The 22,083-nt window shown below is 37.4% G+C and overlaps 1 protein-coding gene across 1 annotated transcript; it reads right to left on the minus strand.

Moving 5' to 3' along the window:
- Nucleotides 1–8,111: 8,111 nt before the first annotated feature.
- On the minus strand, nucleotides 8,112–18,824 carry LOC308549928 (uncharacterized protein; the record flags this gene model as incomplete). Its single annotated transcript, XM_081123097.1, has 2 exons — nucleotides 8,112–9,056; nucleotides 17,910–18,824. The coding sequence occupies 2 exons, from the start codon at nucleotides 18,822–18,824 to the stop codon at nucleotides 8,112–8,114; spliced, it is 1,860 nt and encodes a 619-aa protein (XP_080979223.1).
- Between the last annotated feature and the right edge of the window lie 3,259 nt (nucleotides 18,825–22,083).

Below are 22,083 nucleotides of genomic sequence, written 5' to 3' on the forward strand. Positions count from 1 at the left end.
TAAGTGGAACAACAATATGGCATTTGTCTTTGACTTCTTTCACTATCATAATTCTGTAGACTAACTGAAGTGCAGCTCAAAAGCGATGGGGAGAGAAAGATTTCATGGCTCTTTCACTCATTCATTCAACAAATATTTACGCAGCATCTATAAAGTGCTTAGTACTCTGCTAAGCCTTAGAGGCAATATAAAGATGAAAGGAGAATAGACACATAGCATGTGGAATAAAGGAATGAAGAAATCGAACATATATGAAATGAGACTGTAAAGTTATCAGAACAATTTTAAGAGCTGTGTAAACTGGTTATGACTTACAACCAAATCTCCGTGTCATGAACTATGAGCCGACTAAAGAAAATTTTTCTAGAAATAAGCAGAAAAATAAAGCAAAAAGATTACTGAGGGAAGAAATGCTTCTAACCAAGTTTTTTAAGGCTTCCATTAAGAAGGAAAAACGAGAATATAATATAAAGTAAAAATATAAGCACTGCTTCCGCTAAACTGAAATTGGAACGGCAAAAAGAAACAGTGGTAAACTTGGCTGTTAATGAATTTGTAAGAAATAGAGTCAGCGAAATTCGAAGGGATTTATTAGGTCATTCAGAAAAAAATATGAGATTCTGTGTGACAGAGTCTAGCCAGAGGGCAAGGACACTTTAAAAAAAAATTAGGTACATTTTTTAAAATCTGAAATAAAATGCATAAGAAGATGAGAAAAAGGAAAGCAAAGTAAAAATTGGACTGTGGGACAACGGTGCGGCGAAGGCCTGGGGTGGGGCAGGGCCTGGGTGGAGGGAGCAAAGGGGGAGAAATGGGAGACATCTGTAATACTGTCAACAATAAAAATATATATATAAATTGGACTGTGGAATGCAGCAGGGGAGCAAGATGGTCAGTTAGGTGGGAAATTATGACAAAGAGGAAGAAATGGAAGAATGGGAGCTTGTTCAGATTTGTAATCTTAAAAGCCCCAGGACCCAAAATTATGTTGTTATTGCACCGAGCATTAGAATTGCTTTCTTTTAGGCTAGCACCCTGAATTCCCTAGTTTTACTTTCATTGCTAAGGGAAGGGTGCTCCCTTAAATTATTACAGACAAACAAGTTACCAGATGGTGTTCCTTAGCTCAGATCTTATGCGGGCAAGAAATGAGAGTTTTGACAACAAAGATATTAGTGACCCATTTTAAACCTGATTCATTACCCACAAAGGATTAGCTTGGACAGGTTGCTGCGGAAGACAGATAAAGAGCAGATGAGCTCAGCAGGAGAGGAACAGACCTCAGGCATGAACAGGAGGAATGGGGTCAAAGACAAAATGCACCTCCCCTACAATCCCTTCACAAGCAGAGGAGAGAACATAATGCCAATAGAAACTATCAGCAGATCTGGAAACTTACCCAGTTCCTGTCTTCGAGTCTTCCCATTTCTTAGCTATCTAATGGCTCTGAGTATAGTCTCTGAACGGCTTGTAGAAGACACTAGGTTCTGGATGCTTGACCACTCTGAGGCACCCCAGGCCCTCCGTGGAAAGAGTGCTGCTCTCCTACGACCCTCGCCATTTCAGATTTTTCCCTTTGAGTTCCCCAGTTCTGACCTAGCTATGACTCTCAAGAATTATAACAGGCATGAATTATAGCCATCATTTATTTAGACCACTCAAACGATTATGTCTAACAAATACAGATTCTGCAGCACTTAATGGAATGATGATTTAAATATTTTTATCTATATGGAATTAGAATTGGGCAGCCTCTTAGAATAGATTCATAGTAATTTTGCATTTTAAAATTTAGAGGGGAAAACAGAGAGATGCTCATTATCCCCACTTAATAATATCATTTGGCCGAAAGAGATCTAAAAATATATTCTGACCCAGTTCCTCTGTTTTTTCCTCCAACCAGGACATGTCAGTTATTTATCAGTTCACAAGGTTTGAGAATTCATTTTCTTCCTTGGTTTCCTGCTTTTTATTAACATGATAGTACAAAGGTTTTTCCTTACAAAAGGAAAGTTCTTCTCCTTTCAATTAAGCCAATGTCCACTTAATTCTTTCTCTGTGAAATATAAGGAAGGTGTCAGCAAACCTCTCAGGTAAATGTTTAATATCCTTGACTTTGGTGAAATCAAATAAGGATCACTCCTCTGTACCCTCTAGATTTAATCACCTCAATTCCTCTAGCCTGTCCTCAGAGGATCTATCTTCTATCCCTTATCTTTGTGACTCTGTCTAACCACCCCCATTTCACCACCAAACATTTCATTGTAGTGACCTAAAAAAAATTCTTATAAATGTTTTAAAACATAAACAAAAACCAGAGGATTGATTGCTGACTATTAAACATTATACATTGAGTTCTCTACTTTTTTCCCTCTGTGCTTCCATCACCTAGTTTTAACTGACACAACATTATTTTAGAGTGAGCTATATCCCTAGATATTTTTCTTCTAAGCAAGTTTTCAATCACTCTTTCTCCACCTTGATTCTATGAAGTTGGGGGTTTATTTTTTAAAAACTTTACTTATGCATTTTCTCTTCTTTATATCTTAGTTATCTAAAGATAGAAGTGAGGCAGAAAACAAACTTATTATGAGGACAACACACATATTTGTCTTTACTTTCAGTACTAAGTTTCTCTAAAGACCCTGAGTACAGTTAACAAATCAACCTACATCGTAGTCCTGGCCACAGTGTGGACTCCAGACTCTGCAACGCGTCTCCAGTTGCACCTTTGGATCTCCAGGCCATTTCTAAGTCCTGGTTAAAAATTAGGTTAATTCTTGCTCTCCATCTCCACAGCCACTCATATTTATTCCCCTGTTACGCTCCACCACCATCTGTGCCTTCCTGCCTCAATCAAAGATTAATTGATACAAACAAAAAGCAAAGTGTTACCTGAGGTTGTCTCATTGCTGAAGTTTATCTAATTTAATGTCCTCTTGTTGTCAACTTCACCCCATTCTTCCCTTGTAGCTATTCACAGACTATTATCTCAAGCACACAGAGGTAAATATGTTTCCATAAAGGGAAAAAATAGCTAATTAACTGCACTGGAGGATAGTGACCAAGTAATGCTATGGTGACCTGGGGTTGCAAAACTAACGTCCATTAGTCAAAGAAATTGTGTCCTAAAACTGTATTCGTTGTGATTGAAGCAACAAAGGGGAAAGGCTGATAATGAGTCACAGGAGGGGTGAACGACACTGGAATTTTTAAGAAACTTAATCTCTGTCCTTTTTTTTGCCACTTTAAATCCTATCATGGTGAAAGAAAGCATCCCTATGTAATTTGATAATATTTACTTTCCAAGAGATACAAACAAATTACATGAAACAGCCTTATAAATATTAATTCTCCCATATATAAATAAACTAGGCAAATGAAAAAATAATTTTAAATTATTAAAATTTTAATTAAAAATAGTTTATAGCCTGGCAGGACATGGTTCAGCGGTTGAGCATCGACCTAGGATCCAGGAGATTGAGGTTCAATTCCCGGTCAGGGCACATGCCGGGGTTGCAGGCTTGATCCCCAGTTGGGGGCCTGCAGGGGGCAGCCGATCAATGACTCTCTCATCACTGATGTTTCTGTCTCTCTCTCTCCCTCTCCCTTCCCCTCTCTGAAATCAATAAAGATAATTTTTAAAAAATAGTTTATAATGTGACATTTGTAAATAATAAATTACCATATTGCAATAAGTACTTTGAGGATATGGGGTTTGTCTAATTTATATTTGTTTCTTCCAAAGCAGCTTGTACAGTTTCCTGCAATTAAAGGGACCTACTATACATTGGTTGAACTTAACAAGAGAGTTCAGTCACTGAAATAATTCCATTGTCCTTTACTGTGCCTGTCATTTGGAGGCAGTAATAATATGAATAAGAAAGTTCACTTCAAAATGTTAAGAGGGAGTAACAAGCTTTGTTTCTCTCTGTCTTTTTTAGTCTCGGGTGCAGACGCCTGAGGCAATCATACTCCTCTGTAGTACACTATTAGCATTGGTTTACAAGGGCCCCTCTCTTGTTTTACTCGTTTACTCTCTTTCACCTCCATTCTCCACTTCAAATCCCTTTCCTTTAGAGGCAACCATCCTAGTGTTTATAAAATATGTCCTCGTGTTGTATGTTTTATCATAAAACATGTATGTTATTTTGTATGCACATACATATGAAATGTTATATATATATATATGTTATATATATTATTGTGATTCTTTTTTATCTGCTTAGCCTATGTTGCTATATGTACATCTAGTCTATTATTTCCAAATACTGCATAGTAATCCATGGTGGGTATGCACTATTTTTGCCTGTCTGATCTCCTAATGACATACAGATTATCTCCAAGGTTTTCAGGACCACTGCATGTGATTGTACAAGTATTGGGTGCAACTTGCCCAACACCCACATCCCATAATGTTAATATTCAGCTAGAACACAGCTGTCCAATAAAACTGGTTGTTGAACATTGGTTAAAATATAGCCACTGTCACAAGTCCCTTGAGGTTCCACCTGCCTCCCACGTTCTTTCCCCAGAATTTCTTATAAATCAGCTACTAAAAGTTAGTGTCTGACCCGGCCAGGCGTGGCTCAGTGGTTGAGCATTGACCTAGGATTCAGGTGATCACAGTTCGGTTCCCGGTCAGGGTACATGCCCAGGTTGTGGGCTGCAGCCAATCAATGACTCTCTCATCATTGATGTTTCTATCTCTCTCTCTCTCCCCTTCTCTGAAATCAATAAAGATATAAATAATAAAATAAAATAAAATAAAATAAAATAATAAAATAAAATAAAATAAAATAAAATAAAATAAAATAAAATAAAATAAAATAAAATAAAATAAAATAAAATAAAATAAAATAAAATAAAATAAAATAAAATAAAATAAAAGTTAGTGTCTGGAAAAACTGAGGTCTCCAGGATCCTGCTCCAACTCTGTGGCAAACATCTGTTCTAATGGGTCAGTGCCTATACCATGAAGCTATTTCTTATTTGAATCCTTTCCTGTACTAAAAGCAACACTTCAGTGAACACCCGAGAACATATCTCCCCGGAGATCAGCAGTAACAATGATTATGTGTCTCACTGCGTTAAGAAGCATTGACTTCTCAACTAGTAATCATTATTATATTAATCACTCATTTATAACATAGAAGAAATAATACAAATAAAGCAAATCTAAATTAGTGAGTAAATATCAGCACTAGAAATAATATCAGGGTGGGGGACAATTTTTTTCTCTACTGTCTAGAACCCCAGACTGAGGGCACAGAGAGTAGTCATTATTGCATCCTTGCTGCTATGGTAACATTCATATTCAATTTCCTACTCCAATAGAATTAGGCCAGAGAACCTATGTAAAACCCATCCTGGGCTAGGAGCTGTCTAAGGTTATTACTCTATCAGGACACTGGTAGAGGACCGGTTGAGAACTGCTAAGGAAAACTAAGAGTTGACAGAAGTTCAACATAGAAACATCAGCTCTAAAGGCTTAAGATCAGGAAACTCAAGAAGAGGGGGGCCAAGAATTTCACAATGATAGAAGTAAAAGGTAACTGAATCAAAGAAGGAGCAAAAGAAGAGAACCATGAGCAATCATGTACAGCTTGACTTTATAGTCCAACCAAGGTGAGATGGAGTTAAAAAAAAAACTGTTGGTAATACCCACATGAAGTATATAAGTTACACAGACAAAATCATAATAAGCCATCATCAAGTCTGGGGATAACTTGGGGGAAGAGATTGACTAGTCAAGTAGGAAGAAAGAATGCAAATGGCAGAAGTAACATCTAATAAGTCACTCTCTTAAGATCAACTAATAAATCACCTGAGCATGTTTAACAGCACTAGAGGTGGCATGACTATTATGTGCCCCCTGATATGATGTATGAGAAAGTCACTTCATCTGTGCGCTATTCTGTACAAAAACCCAGAACCCCAGTCTAATTATGAGGAAAACTTCAGACAAACCCAAATTGAGGGACATTCCACAAAATACTTGACCAATGCTCCTCAAAGCTGTCACAATCATGATAAACAGGTAAGACTGAGACTCACAGCCAAGAGAGAAAAAGAAAGACATGGTAACTAAATGTAATGTGCTATCCTGGATTGTACTCTGGGGTAGAAAAAGGACATTAATGGAAAAACTGGTGAAGTCGGAGTGAAGTCTAGTGTTTAGTTAATAGTAATAGTGTTGGTTTCTGTTTTGACAGCTGTACCATGGAAATGTAAGATGATAACATTAAAGGAATCTGAAGCGGGGTGAGGGGTATATGGGAACTCATTGGACTATCTTCACAACTTCTCTGTAAATCTAAAATTATTCCAAAATAAAAAAAATCTTTATTTAGAAATGGACTGAAAAAGAAATTTAAAATATGGCTGAATAGATTTATTAAGTGAAAATCATTTATGAACATTTGTTGAAACTCTGCTATTTGACAAATAGACATTCAAAATACAAGATGAATAATATAATGGTGCATGTCAGTAAAAAATTAACAGTCCAGTGGAGACATGAGATTTGGAAACTGAGGAAACAAGATCTAAAATGACAGAAGGGCCTTGGATTTTTTTCTCTGTTCAAAAAATCTGGTTTGGTTGGTCAGAGCATCGTCCCCATATGCCAAGGTTGTGGGTTTGATCTCTGGTCAGGGCAAATACAAGAATCAACCAGTGAATGCATAAATAAGTGGAACAACAGCTTGATGTTTCTCTCTGTATATATCTCTCTCCCCTCTCTCCCTTCCTCTCTCTCTCGAAAAAAATCAATAAATACATTATTTTAAAATAATAATAATAAAAATAAAATGACAGAAGACAGCAAGAAAACAGGAGTCCATCAACCTAGATTCTATATTTGGATCTTCTACATATTCCTTTTATGACCTTGAGCTAATTGGTTAATTTTTCCAGTATCTAAGACTTTCTAAAATAGGGAAACTCTATAACATTATTTATAATTTACTTTAAAATTCAAAAATTGTATGATCCTAACAGAATTTTAATAGTTCTCTAAGCAGCTGCATTTGCTGTATAAGCTCTTCTCTCTCAGCTCTGATGCAGGAGCTGAGGCTCTGCCACTGGAGGGCACTGGGGGGAGACTGCAAGGTTAGAGGAGGAAGGCTTATTGCTCCTTCCTGTGCGCTGCCTCTGGCCTCTGCTCCCTGTGCCTGTGAGCATCACCCAGCCACACTCCTCACCTCAGCACACTTGGTTTCTTTCCAAGGCAGTGGCTGTTTTCCAACATTAGAGAAATTTGTGTCATCACACCCTCCCGAGGAACACCTGTGGTAGCCAGTGACACCCCTTCCTCAGGGGTTGTGCCCCTGTCCCATCCACGGCCTCTAAACTCAGAGACACTAGCACCAGCCAAGCAGCATCCTCTCCTCAGATATTTGAGTTTCAACTCCACAGGTACTTCCTCTAAGCTTTTGATAGTTTTTTTGTTTTTAACTTCAAGTTTTAATCATTCTAAACTCTTCCTTAGGGTAAATGTGTTTCCTACAGATGCTATGTCTGTGATATTTTAAAGTTCATTCTTTTTCAAATACCTTTAAAGTTTACAACTTCATAATTAATAACTCTTTGTATCAAACTTTCTCTGTTCAAAAAATCTAGTATGGTTTCTGCCTCTTCACCGGACCCTGAAAAAAGCCAGATTAGCAATAACACTGAGGGAAGCTAAAAGATAATGAGCTGGAAATATAGAAACAAATCATCTGTATAGTAAGATAAATCAGATGACGAAGAAAATTAACAATTGTCTTGAAAGTAAGACAGTCTACTTAACAGAAGAAAAGTAGAAAATGGACAATAAGCCACGTGCTGACTTTGAAAAGGGATTGCTTAACATTGATATTTATTCTATTAGCACTAAATAGAGGTCAGACCATTGGTAAGAGAGCCACAACCTGTAGTCCTAGGTCTCTTACATAAGCAGAGCCCAGAGATTAACATCACAATTCAATTTGGAGAGGAAAAAAAAGACAGGACACAAACACATACTAGTAGATAGTGACATTCCGTTTAAATTTAACATACCTTATTTAGTTCATATCCGTCTGAAATTCTAGCCTGCTTTGCCTTTTTATACATCCTCAGTATACTTAAGAAACTTTAATTCCCAACTGAGTGCATAGTCTCCTCATTGCCACCTTCATCTCTTTATTCCTAAAAGTGTAGATGACTGGATTTAGAAAAGGAGTGAGAACTGCATCAAAGATGGCAAGGAACTTATCCACATGTGATGTGGAAAATGGCCACGTGTAGAAGAAGATTAATGGCCCAAAGAACAAAAAAACCACAGCGACATGAGCTGACAGAGTGGAGAGAGCCTTGGACATGCTGTTACCTGAAGATTTTTTCTGAACAGTCACCAATATAAAGATGTAAGAGATAATCAGAATTAAAAAGGAAACCACAGAAATAAAGCCACTGTTGGCAGTAACCATAAAGTCCAATGTATAAGTCTCTATGCAAGCAAGTTTGATAAATTGAGGAAGGTCACAAAAAAAGCTGTCCAATTCGTTAGGGCCACAGAAGGGCAAGTCTACAACAAAAGCCAATTGAGTCACTGAATGAATAAGGCCAATAACCCAGGAAGTGACTAGAAGTAAAATGCACCTTTTCGGGCTCATGATGGCCAGGTAGTGGAGAGGCTTACATATGGCAACGTATCTATCAAAGGCCATGGCGATGAGCAGCACCATCTCAGTGCCTCCAACTGCATGGATAAAGAAGATCTGAGTTACACAGCCCCCAAAGGAGATGGTTTTGCACTTTCTTAAAAGATCGTAAATCATCTTGGGAGCTGTGGAAGAGCAAAATATCAAGTCAAGGATGGAAAGGTTGGCCAGCAGGAAGTACATGGGTGACTGTAAATGAGGGTCAGAGGTCACAGTTAACACAATGAGGAGGTTTCCCGTCAGGCTTGCCACATAGAACACAGAGGAAAAGAGGAAGAGGAGAAGTTGGATCTCCCATGAACTGGAGAGTCCCAGGAACACAAACTCAGACACCACAGAGTGGTTGGCTTCATCCATTGCCTCTCTCTGTCAGCAGAGACAACTCTCATGATACCTGAAAGAGAGTAAGGAGACACTTATTTAGGAAAAATGGCACTGATCTTAATCTTGGGCAATTCATTAGTTAACAGAAAACTACACAAAGGCTGATGTATGCCTTTGGAGACCATTTCAGTCCCAAAGCAATCCATATTCCTGTGTTGTATATTTCATTGCCAAAACAGATTGCACAGAATAAGAATCCATTTACTTGCCTGGAGGCCATGGCTCAGTGGTTGAGCATCAACCTATGATCCAGGAGATCACGGTTTGATTCACAGACAGGGCACATGCCCAGGTTGCCAGCTCAATCCCCAGTGGGGGATGTGCAGGAGGCAGCCGATCAATGATTCATTCTTTCATCATTGATATTTCTATCTCTCTCTCTCTCTCTCTCCCTTCATCTCTCTGAAACCAATAAACACATATTTTAAAAAATTATTTTACTTATTTGAATGGCTAGTTCTGTTGTATTTCTAAGTGTCATTATTTCATAGTCATATATCACATTTGACTATAAATTAAAAGGCTTTCTATAAATTATTTACATATGTGAAATAATTAAGTGACAATGGGTTTCATAATTGGGACATTTCTCAGTATATTGATACCATATCTACGATTGCATTGGCAAGTTCTTTCAAAACTCTTATAAACAATTTTTAAGACCTGAGATGTAAATTTCTCATATCTGAAAATTAGGAAGACAAGATGAGTTACTTAGAGGAATGAAGGAAAAATAGAAGTCGAGGATGCCAGTGCATGGCACTCACCATTTCACAGAGGGAGGATAAGTGCTAGAAAAAGTGACACAATTATGGGTTCTGTGGAGGAGATTCTGACTAGAGGTGGAGAGAGGAAAGGATGTGGAATAAGAATGACAATGATGAGTTATAAACCCCAAAGAGGAGAGAAAGAGTAAGTGAAAATATAGCAAGATACTAGTTTTTGCTTATCATTTTGGCAGAGATTTAAACATTGGACAAAATCCACGGTTTGAGCCTGGTCAGGCGTAGATCAGTGGTTGAGCAATGACCTAGAATCCAGGAGATCAGGGTTCGATTCCCTGTCAGGGCACATGCCCGGGTTGCGGGCTCGATCCCCAGTGGGGGGCATGCAGGAGGCAGCCGATCAATGACGATTCTCTCATCATTCATGTTTCTACCTCTCTCCCTCTCCCTTCCTCTCTCTGAAATCAATAAAGATATATTAAATAAATAAATAAATAAATAAATAAATAAATAAATAAATATTTAAGGTTTGAGGGGAAATGGGGAAACAGACAGTCTCATAACCAGAGATGGGAAAGTAAATTGATAAGACATTTACCACTCATGGACATGGACAACAGTGTGATGATTGCCAGAGGGGAGGAAAAGGGGGGAGGTGGAGAAGGGTATGGGGACATAAATGGTGGTGGACAGAGACTTGACCTGGGGTGGTAAACACACAACACAGTGTACAGATGATGTGTTGTAGAATTGTGCACCTGAAACCTATAGAATTTTGTTAACCAGTGTCACCCCAATAAATTCATTAAAAGGAAAAAAAATACTCTCATCAACTTTTTCAAGCGGGTACTTTAATTATCCTTGATTTATGAAAAAAGAAACTGTAGCATAGGGGAGCTAAGTAACTTGTTCACGGCTCCACAACTGGTACATGGCAGCACATCAGGTTTGCTTAACTTCAAAAGACAGCTTTAGTAGATGCCATCACAATTTTGTGATGTTGCTTAGTGTTTTGTAGAATAGAGCACTGTTGTTCAGCAGGTTTCTCATACCAAGTTACCTGATAAGCCTTCAACCTATATCCCAGATGGTTGATCGTATCATCCAATGGGGGACCTCCAACCTTTAGTGTAGATGGATAGCATCTGTGAGGTCCGGAATGCACAGCCCTTCTACCACCAGACATGGGGCATCAGAAAGTACTCCATAGAATTTCTTGGATTTCTTCAATATTTTCCCCTGCCCTCTTTGTGAATCAGTAACAATTGTCCACAGCTTATGCATAAATTTGGATTTTTACCTTAGTCTCCTCTTCCAAGAAAACGACAGCAAGATGTATCCCATGAGGTTCAGCCACTTAAGAGCAGTGGGGAAAGTTTCTCTTCCTCACTGCCCTTTGTGGTCACCCTTAGATGACCTCTTTCATGCCACAGAATCTACTTACAGGTGGTACCAAACCTTTGTATGGAGCCACCACTGAATTCTCTCTTCCTCATAACCCAAGTAGAGCCTCTGTTTGATCGGGCCCTCTATTACTTCTCTGAATTCTCCTCTGACTTATACTCTCCTTCTCACTCTTTTCTCCCAGCCACATAGATTTTCATAATGTTCTTCAAACACACCATGCATGCACACTACTGCCTTAAAAACCTCTGTTTTGGTTGTTTCCTCTGTCTGAAATGCTTCGCATCCCCATACCCACATGGCTAGCACCCTGCCCTCCCTTCCTTCAATCCTGTTCTCCAATCTCACATTCTCAAGGAGACCACCCATGCCCCCCAAGCCCAAGGTAATCCTCATCACCTTGCTCTACTTTATTTACTCTTTTCTATAGCATTTATCACTTTCTTATATACTGTAAAATTTGCTTTATTCTTTTTATTCTAAAACAAGAAAAAAATAAAACACTTACCACTTTGGCAATACCTTTCCAAACTTTTATAAGATCCTGTACTTTGACTCAGCTACTCTGCTTTTAGGGGGAAATTTCTGGATATGTATGTGTGCACATGAACAACATGGACAAATAAAAGATACAGAGATGTTCGCTGAAGCATTGTTGCTTATAAGAACAAAAGCCTGAAAATAAGTGTGTAGAAATAGGGGACTAGTTCAATAATTTCTCTTAGATCCCTTACTTGGAATACTATGCAGCCACCTATAGTGCTAAAGAAAAACTAATTGCACATATAAAGGATAGATAGGAGGAAAGGGGAGAGTATCTTGTATTCATCTTATCCCATCTGGCTTTTTAAAAAATTACATAAATAAATTACATATATAAAATTACATAAGTAAAACAATAGATGGATAGAAAATGCCTAAGTCGACAGAGGTAAAAAAGAACATTGACTATAATTATTTCTAAGGAGTGGGGCTGAGAAAATTGTGCAGGAAAAGGGATCTTTTACTTTTCACTTTATGCTCTAACCTACTATCTTACATTTTTGCAGAGAACATATGTCAATTTTACTTTTACAAAAAGGTCAATGTATGTGGATCTTAAAAATTACACAATTTGTATATTTAGAGATTCAAAGCTTCCAAAGATATAATCATAATGTATCTCCCAAATTATAACACAGATCAAAGCTACTCCAGGCGGTTTCCTCTACACCATGCTTCTTTTGCTGTGATGGCCCAAACTTTTCATCCAGCCTATGGCCCAGGAAACCACAATATATCAAAGCTAGTTTCTTCAGCATTGTCCAAAATTCTTCATATTTTATTTCCACTGAACTCAAATCTTCTGCTCCCACTTTATTCTCTTTCTGGAGACCAACACTCAAGACATATCTACACATGTCACTAGGATAACTTTCCCAATACAGAACATGAAGTCATGTCTTGACTCTACTCCTCCTGCTGTCTTCTGTATTTTGGTTGTGAGTTTATCTGCTGCCATCTCCACGTTGAATAACAGAATCAATTAGTTTATTCTTGTTGATTTGATTTCCCCTTCTCACTGCTCTATTGTATTTTCACTTAAAGGTCTGATCTCCAACAAACACAGTTTCCATCCATCTAACTTACCTGGACCAATGGAACTAGAGGAACAGAGAATGCAGGGCTCTTGCTTTTGAAATGTCATTATCACCTGACATAAAAAGCCACATGTAATAATACCTCCATCACAGGAAAAGCAGCCAATTAGCAGCACAAAAGTTACTTAAACACTGCTGTACAGACTTGGGATTGCCATCCTGAGTGCATTTAGCCAAGGGAGTTGTTTCCTAGGACTACAGAAATTTGGCCACAGCAACCAAAGGGAAAAGCTGGTAATGGGTCACTTGAGGAAGAGGAAAGGAGACTAGGGATCTTTTATGAAATTACCGATTTTTTTTAATCTTTTTTACTTGCTTGTTTTTCTTAGTTGTGAAGGGAGAAACCTTGCAAGAATGAAAATATATACCTTTTTGAAAAGTGAAAATTATGTTTATCATCTTCATAGGAAGAAAGGGAGGGAAAGAGGAGAAAAAGAGGACTCCAGTTGTTACCCATTCATGGAATAGCAAAAAATGCCTCTTTAATAAAGAGCTTGGGCAGGCTGTAAATTCCAGTTACATTATTTTCAGTATTGTTGGTTATATTTAAATTTTTCTTATAATAAAGCACACTTTTATAATTTAAAAAAGAGATCTTTAATGTGGCATCTAGAATGTGCTCCATGTCACATTAGAAAGGATAACTGGAGTAAAGATAATAATGTATACAGATGGTCTGTCAACAGTTAGTTTTTATGTGTGTGATGTGGAGAGATGAATAGCGGCACGGGGGCTGAACTCAAAATGCTAGTGGAGCTGGAATGAGGCAAATCGCTAATGGTTTAATCTCTCAGAGGTTAGCTTCTTAAGAAGAAACAACAGAATGGAAAAGCTCCTTTGTTTATATTTTATCTTTACATCAAAAGTATGCAGAGTCAATGAAAGGGACATTGAGGAACTATAATTATACAGAGTAATCTATATCACTTATCTATTGCTGTCCCACAAAGTAGCTTAAATCAATAGCATTTTACTTGCTCGTGACTGCAGTTAGGGCTGAGCTCAGCTGGGCTTTCCCATGAGGCATCAGTTATCTGGTAGCTCGGCTGGGGTTGGAGGATGGGGGGGCCTGCCTCATTCACGTCTGGGGCCTTAATGCTGGCTATTGGCTATGCCGCTCTCCCCAAGGGGCTTTTATCCTTCAGGAGCCTTGCTGATGCTTCCTTACAGGGTGGTGGGGAACACTACAAGGTAAAGGCAGAAGCAGCAAAGCAACCTGTGTCCAAACTCTGGAATTCATGTAACATCATCTTTGCCACAATCCATTGGTCAAAGCAAGGAACAAAACCAGGCCATATATAAGGTTGGGGAAATAGACTCCACCTCTTGGCAGGAGAAGGTGCAAAATATTATAGCTGTGCTTTTCAACCAGCTAGAGACGCATATCTACCCATTCTGAGCTCTGTTGATTAGGTCTCAGTTAGAAGCTTTAATGTAGGAATCTGATGTACATCCTAACATGCTGTTGCTCCAACTTTTGCTAACTCAAAGGCACATCAGCTCTCTCCCATTCCTGCTTTTATCTTAGATTCAACAGTTTTGTAATAAGTCACTTTCATTTTCTAAACAAGTGTGTATCCTGATTCTATATATGAGACTTGGTTAAACTACATAACCTTCCAGAATCTTCTGTGCCCAGGACTAACCAGCCTCCTAATTGTCAAAGAATATTCAGGAACACTGAGGCAGAGACACAGTCACATTACTTGATCTGAAAGGAATCCTATGGGAAAGAAATTTCTCACCCTCACCAAATAAGATCAGATGTGTACAGAATTGTTTGATAAACTCAAGGTGTTCAAAGGAGGGCAGTCTGGTGCATCTGTGAGAAAATCATTATAAAAACAAAAGACATCTGACAGAGTAGGCCAGACTAAGCATCATGCCTGTGTTAGGATGGGCAGTAATTCCAGGTACTGAGCAAGGGTGTGCATGACACTCCTCCAACACGGCCTCTTTATCTCTTCCCACACCATCGCCAGATTCCTGCATGTCCCTGTGCTCTCTGAAAATGATAGGGCTATGATACCAAGAAAAACCTGAGAAACTAGAGCCCAAGTTTCTTGTGTGGGAACCCCTTCCCACCAAAGAGGCTGTGAGGAGAAACATAATGTAGGCAAAGGGCTGACTGTCCAGAGCAGACACACAGTTTCAGCAGGGGCATGTGGGCAACTCAGACATCAGCAATTTGGGAGAGATGGACAATGATGCCAGCAGATAGCTGTTTGCCACAGAATGGCTTCTGTCTTGAAGCAGAGGAATGGCTCCAGCGTGACCATCAGAACAGAGAACCTTCCCACTCAAGTACTCTAGAGGAAATACTTGGGGAGGAGAACCCAGGAAAAGATTCAATTTCTACTTCTCAAACAGGTCAGAGAAATGAGATTTGGACTGTTGTGGTAAATATGACACATTTATACTCAGCAGATCCTGGAGCCTGGTGTTTTGCCTTAATTTTACTTTTTTAACTTAATTCCATGTCTGCTTATTGAATACTGTGTGATGACATATATTAAAATGTTGAATGCCAAGATAAATATTTTCTTATATTATTTTAACTCTTTACCAACCAAAAGATATTTTTACAAATATCTTTTACAAAAGCCAAGTTTTACAAAATGTGTGAATCAATATGTATGGGGAAGTTTTCCTTACAAAACTTTTCATTTACAACTGAAAATATTTGTGGTTGTCATTCATATAAATGCCTATAAAGAAAGCATATTATATCTGTCCATTTTAGATTTTATATATTTCACCTGGTAGTGCCTTATACAGCAGAGATGTCCAATTATTGTTTGTATTTATATATGCAAACAATAATTATCTATGATTATTAATTGTGGCCATAAGGAATCAATGGGTACTGGGAAAGTACAAATGAGGTCAATTTTATGGGATCAAGATACAAAGAGACCATATCCTGAATTATTCACATAAAACTGGAACTTTTTTTTGTGAAATAAAAATCTGTAACTATAGGCATAATAACTACCACATCCAAGGAAATCAGAGACCCTGTATCTTTAAGAAAACATGTTCTCAATGGGGAGTTCATGTTTAATGAGTACAGAGTTTCTGTTTAAGATGATGAAAAACTTCTGGAGATAGATAGCGCTGATGGTTGTACAACAATGTTAATGTGCTCGATATCACTGATCTGTACCCTTAAAGTGGTTAAGATGACAAATTTTATGTTATGTGTATTTTACCACAATTTAAAATAAAATTTTTGTTTTTAATAAAAATAAATTTAATTAATTTAAATTAAAAATGAAAGAAAAGAGAAGTCAGCGAGGTTTTAGGAAAAGCCCATTTTCTAATTAGTTCTTATTGTCATTTGGTTTATTTAATCAGTGAACATTCTGCCCTGGCTGAGTGACTCAGTTGGTTGGGGTGTCGTCTAGTACACGAAAAAGTTGTAGGTTCGATCCCCGAAAAGGTTGTAGGTTCGATCCCCTGTCGGGGCAAGTGCAGGAGGCAATTGATTGATGCTTCTTTCTCATATAGATATTTCTCTCCCCCCCCCACCCCTTCCTCTCTCTCTAAAACTCAATAGAAACATATCCTCTGGGAAGGAAGGAAGGAAGGAAGGAAGGAAGGAAGGAAGGAAGGAAGGAAGGAAGGGAGGGAGGGAGGGAGGGAGGGAGGGAGGGAGGGAGGGAGGGAGGGAGGGAGGGAGGGAGGGAGGGAGGGAGGGAGAAGGAAAGAAAGAAGAAAGAAAGAAAGAAAGAAAGAAAGAAAGAAAGAAAGAAAGAAAGAAAGAAAGAAAGAAAGAGAGAACATTCTATTATAATCCAAGCAAATTCACAGTAAATTTGTCTCTTTCTCCAAAATACATTTAAATTCAATAACATTTAAGCATCTGCATTGCTATAACTCTAAGCACTTTGTTCCCCACTGATCCCCTCCACCCTGCTCCCGCTCCCCGCTCCAGGCCTTCACCACACGATTGTCTGTGTCCATGGCTGTGCATATATGCATGTAAATTCTTAGATTAATCTCTCCCTTCCTACTCCCCCACTCCGCCTTCTCTCTGAGATCCCTCAGTCTGTTCCATGCTTTGTGTCTCTGGATCTATGTTGTTCATCAGTTTATTTCATTCATTAGATTCCACATATGAGTGAGATCATGTGATACTTGTGTTTCTCTGACTGGCTTGTTTTGCTTAGCATAATACTCTCCAGTTCCCTTTATTTGCTTTTTATTTTTAGTTACAAACCCGGTCCATATAATATAGAAGTCTTTTGCATTTTTATTCATTTATTCATAAAAACCAGTACCACCTCTTTTTAGCTTAAAAATATTCAATCCATTTATAATATTTTAAGTCATATAGTTTTCTTTGCCATATAAAAGTAATGACTATTGTTTAAAGAATAATTGGAGTAAAATATAATTACCATATACACTGAGTAGTGTAGGAATTCACACCTCTGGTCTCAGAACGTTTGATTAATTAAAAATATTAAAGATTCCTGAGTTGTTACTCAGTAATTTATCCCAAATTTTACCCTTCAATTCTAACTAAATCTAAAAACTTTAGTACTAACTAAATCTGAGCATGTATGGGCAAATCCAGATGTTACAAGCCTCAAATTCTCAAAGCTACCTAGGTAATTATCTTCATTTTGTTGATTCCTACAGGTATATAGACACCTAGTAACTCCAAAGGCATGAATATCGGTACATATGTAGATTAGAAGAGATACGTCTCTGAGAATCACTACCAAAGAGAAGACATTTTGCTTCCACTGAAAATGTGCCCAGTATGCAAGATTGCAGCTTTCACCAAAGTCTTCAATAATAAAGAAGGACACTACATTCCAAAACTGAAGTCACTCCTTCTCAACATTTTCAGGATCCTTAGAGCAAGGGTCCCTATGAAAAACTAACCAAATCAGAAGAGTCCTTGAGGAGAGATTTCCCAGTGGATATTAAAATCAGTTACTAAGCTGAAAAGATCTGTGAAATGTTTAATTAAAGAGATTAATTTCCAAGTATAGTCAAGATGAATCTGAATTTCTTGGATTATGTGTGAAGGAACGCTTCCTCAAACTTCAAACCTTACCAAACAGTCTCCTCATTGCCACCTTCATCTCCTTATTTCTAAATGTATAGATAATAGGATTCATAAAAGGAGTGATAAGGGCATCAAAAATGGCTAAAAATTTATCTATGTACGGTAAGGTAGGGAATGGCCGCACATAGACAACAATGCAGGGACCAAAGAAAAAAACCACCACAGTGATGTGAGCTGAGAGAGTGGAGAGGGCTTTGGACGAACCACCTGAGGAGTGTTTGCGAACCGTGACCAAGATGAAGATGTAAGAGACAATTAAGACAATGAAGGTGCCCATGGAGATGAAACCACTGTTGGCAATGACCAGAAACCCCAATCTAGCTGTGTCTGTACATGCAAGTTTGATGAACAGAGGAAAATCACAATAAAAGCTATCCATTTGGTTGGGACCACAAAAGGGCAAGTTTACAACAAAAGCCAGTTGGGCCACAGAGTGGATGAGCCCGATGGTCCAAGCAACAGCCAAAAGAGAAACGCACGTTCTTAGGCTCATGGTGGTCAAGTAGTGGAGGGGCTTACAGATCGCAATGTATCGGTCATAGGCCATCACCATGAGCAGCACCATCTCTGTGCCCCCAACAGTGTGAATAAAGAACATCTGAGTAATGCACCCTTTCAAGGAGATGACTTTACGTTTTCTGAAAAGGTCATAAACCATCTTCGGGGTTGCAATGCTGGAAACACCCATGTCAATGAGGGAGAGATTTGCCAGGAAAAAGTACATGGGGGAATGTAAGTGATGGTCTGAGATGATTGTGAGCACAATGAGAAGGTTTCCTAGCATAGTTGCTATATAAATTATTGTGAAAAACAGAAAAAGAAGAATCTGAATCTCCCAGGAACTGGTGAGTCCCAGCAACAAAAATTCAGACACCACAGAGTGATTTCCTCCATCCATCAACTTTATGTGTGAGGCTGACCCAGAAGTTACCTGAAAAGCATAATAGAGAGGAAACAAAATTTTTTTTTTAAGTTGAAAGGGAAGTCCTAGCTATAGAGTTACACAAACGTCAAAAACTAAACATTACCTTTTAATTGTGCACAGTTACTTCGAGTTTATGTAGTTCAAAAATCAGTGTCAGCACCAGGAATGTTTCCATGCCTAGATCTTTGGTATCGTTTAATCATATGCCTCGAATTTAGTTTGGGTTTTAGTGGATAAAGAAGAGGGGAAAATGTAGACAAAGGCACCTAAGAATTTAAGGAGAGGTACGTCAGGAAATACAGAGACATATTTACTAATTTCTACACAGAATGGAAATATGTGCAAAAAGGCACAGAGAACTATCTAAAGAGGTTTCTATTTTATTATTTTTAATGACTGCCTAATGTTCACAGTGTTGATAGATTATAATTTATTTACTAATTTTCCTATTAATAAGCATTAAGCATTTACCTTGTTTCTAGTTTGTTTTTTGGCCCCTACAGACAATGCTGCAAATATTTATCCTTATACATGCTTCCTTGTATATTGAGGCTTCTGTTTCTGTGTCATGGATTCCCAGGAGTGAGATCACTGCGTTAAAGTACATATATTTTTAATTTTAGTAGTTCTGCCTGATTGAATTCCCAAAAAAGTCTGTAACCACGCATATTTCCACAAGAATAAATGTTAACACTTTTTAAAATTGTTGGGTGTAAAGTACATTGAGTGTAAAGTGATAGCTCACTGTTACTCTAATTTTCATTTCCCTGACAACCAATAGATTTGAACATGTATTTTCTTTGCAATTTGGGTTTATTCTCTGTGAATTTCCTATTCATATCTTTTCTTATCCCCTACTGTGCTTTTTCTTATCAATTTGTAAGAGTTCTTTTTATACTATAGATATTAAGCTTTTGTCATTTCTTATACATTTTTTCTAAATCAATTCTCTATTAATTTTGTTTGTGGTTTGTTTTGCTGTACTCAAGTATTTAATTGTTATGACTAAATACAGCTATTATTTATTTTATAGCTACTGAGTTTAGTCTTAAGATCCCCCTTACTCCTGGATCATACATATACACCCTTAGATTTTCTTTAAATATTCTATTATTTTTTGCTCTCTATTTAAAACTGTGCTCTATTAATTCTGTGTATATTTTAAAATATAAGTCCACTTTTAATTTCTTTTAGGTAAATAGAATTGTAATGGCACCGTGTGTCAAATGACCTGTTCTTTCCCTATTGAATTTAACTACCATTTTTTTATTACACAAAATTCTTAGATATTTTGGGAATTGTTTTTGGATTCTTTATTCTATTTCCACTAATATATTTGTCTATTTGTGTAGAAATGTCAGAGTATTTTACACTAGGCTTTATACCATGTCACTATACCTGATAAAGCAATTCTCTCCTTCATTGTTATTTTTTACATTTTTTGGCTAGTCTTGAGCATGTATTATTCCATATTAATTTTAAGATAATTTTATCCAATCCTCCAAAAAATGCCATTGGACTTCTGATTTGAGTTGCATTAAATTTATATATTAACTTTGAATGAAGTAGCATCGTAATGATTATGTCTCCCCACTCAAGAATAATACATTCATCCAGTTGTTCAAACCTCGTGTCTTTCCATACGATTTTGCCCTTTTTTTATACATGTTCTATGCCTCTTTGTTTAAATCATCCCTATGTATTTTATAGTTTCTTTGACATTATGAATGGGATATCTTTTCCCATCTCCATTACTAGACTCTTCTTGCTAGAATGAAAAAAAACCACACAGTTATTTTGTTGTCTGCTACTACATTTGGTTATTGTGTGTAAGAGTTTTCCACGAAAATGTCTTGGGTTTCCTAGACTTGCAATAATTTCAACAGGGAAAGATAACCTTTCTCCTGTTTAATTTGTGTTGGTTTGATTGAGATGGTATTCAGCCCAATTATTAACATGGAAGTCCTGCTATACTCCCCCCCCCTTTTTTTTTTGTTAATCATCCCTTTCCCGGTGACAAATTTCTCTACTCCTATTTTAAAATAAGATGCCAACTATTTTCCTTACCAATAAGTTTTATCTCCTTCCTGTTTTACCTTATACCAGATAAAATGAGACCTTCAAAATCTTTTTCTCTTTCTTCTTACCTCCTCTTTCCATCTGAACTGAATCAGTTCCTTTTCTTTCAGGAACTTCTATTTGTCATAGTATCCCTCCTGAATTTATCTTCTCTCTTCTGTTTCCCTTTATGAATTCCATGTCATTACTTTTATCCTATGTGCTTTAAGACATCCATTGCCCTTAACCTTCTAGCCTCAAATTTGGATTTCAAGAATAATCATCCTTGCCTGGCCAGCGTGGCTCAGTGGCTGAGCATCGACCTAGGATCCAGGAGATCGTGGTTCAATCCCGGTCAGGGCATATGCCTGGGTGGCGGGCTAGGCAGACAATCAATGACTCTCTCATCATTGATGTTTCTATCTCTCTCTCTTTCCTTCTCCCTTCCTTTCTCTGAAATCAATAAAGATATTTTTTTTTAAATAATCATCCTTTGTTTAAACTCATCTGAATTATTCAGCTCCAAAGGGTATTGATTATATTGCTCATGAATCCCTTTACATGCTGTTATTATTTTGCATTGAAATTAGCATCTGCTTCTTTAAGCAGCCCTGTATGCAACATTAGCTTAATATTATGTATAAAGTTCTTTATGAGTATAAATTATAATATTTGAGATGAACCTTCAGAAATCATCTATATCAACCATCTAATTCCAAAACTTATTCAATATATCCAGTCTAGTCTGGTACTTTTTTTACTCCAATTTCTCCAGGGATGTAAAGGCTCCCTACTACACAGTGTTAGACTCCCTGTTAAGTTTTGTTAGAATAATAACTCGACAGTAAAAAAGTGCCTAAAAATATCATGGCATTGAGATTTGAAGTAAACTATAACTCTCAAAAGCAATATTCTTATTTATTGTTTTGTGATGATTTAATTAAAGAAAAGCTGATCTTTTTTAAGGCCCAAACTTAAAATTAATCTCTTCACAAATATTTTCTGGTACAGTGGAGGCTGATCTTGAAGACAAATAAAATTTTACCTACAAGATAACAAAGAACTAGAATTTAAAATAAAAATCCAATTAAGAGGTACAAATTTTCAGTTATAAAAACAGTCATGAAGATGCAAAGTACAGCCACTAATGTTGTAACAACCATGTATAATGTCA

Source organism: Miniopterus schreibersii (genome assembly GCF_964146895.1).
Source record: "Miniopterus schreibersii genome assembly, chromosome: 1".
In the NCBI taxonomy this organism is placed as follows: domain Eukaryota; kingdom Metazoa; phylum Chordata; class Mammalia; order Chiroptera; family Miniopteridae; genus Miniopterus; species Miniopterus schreibersii.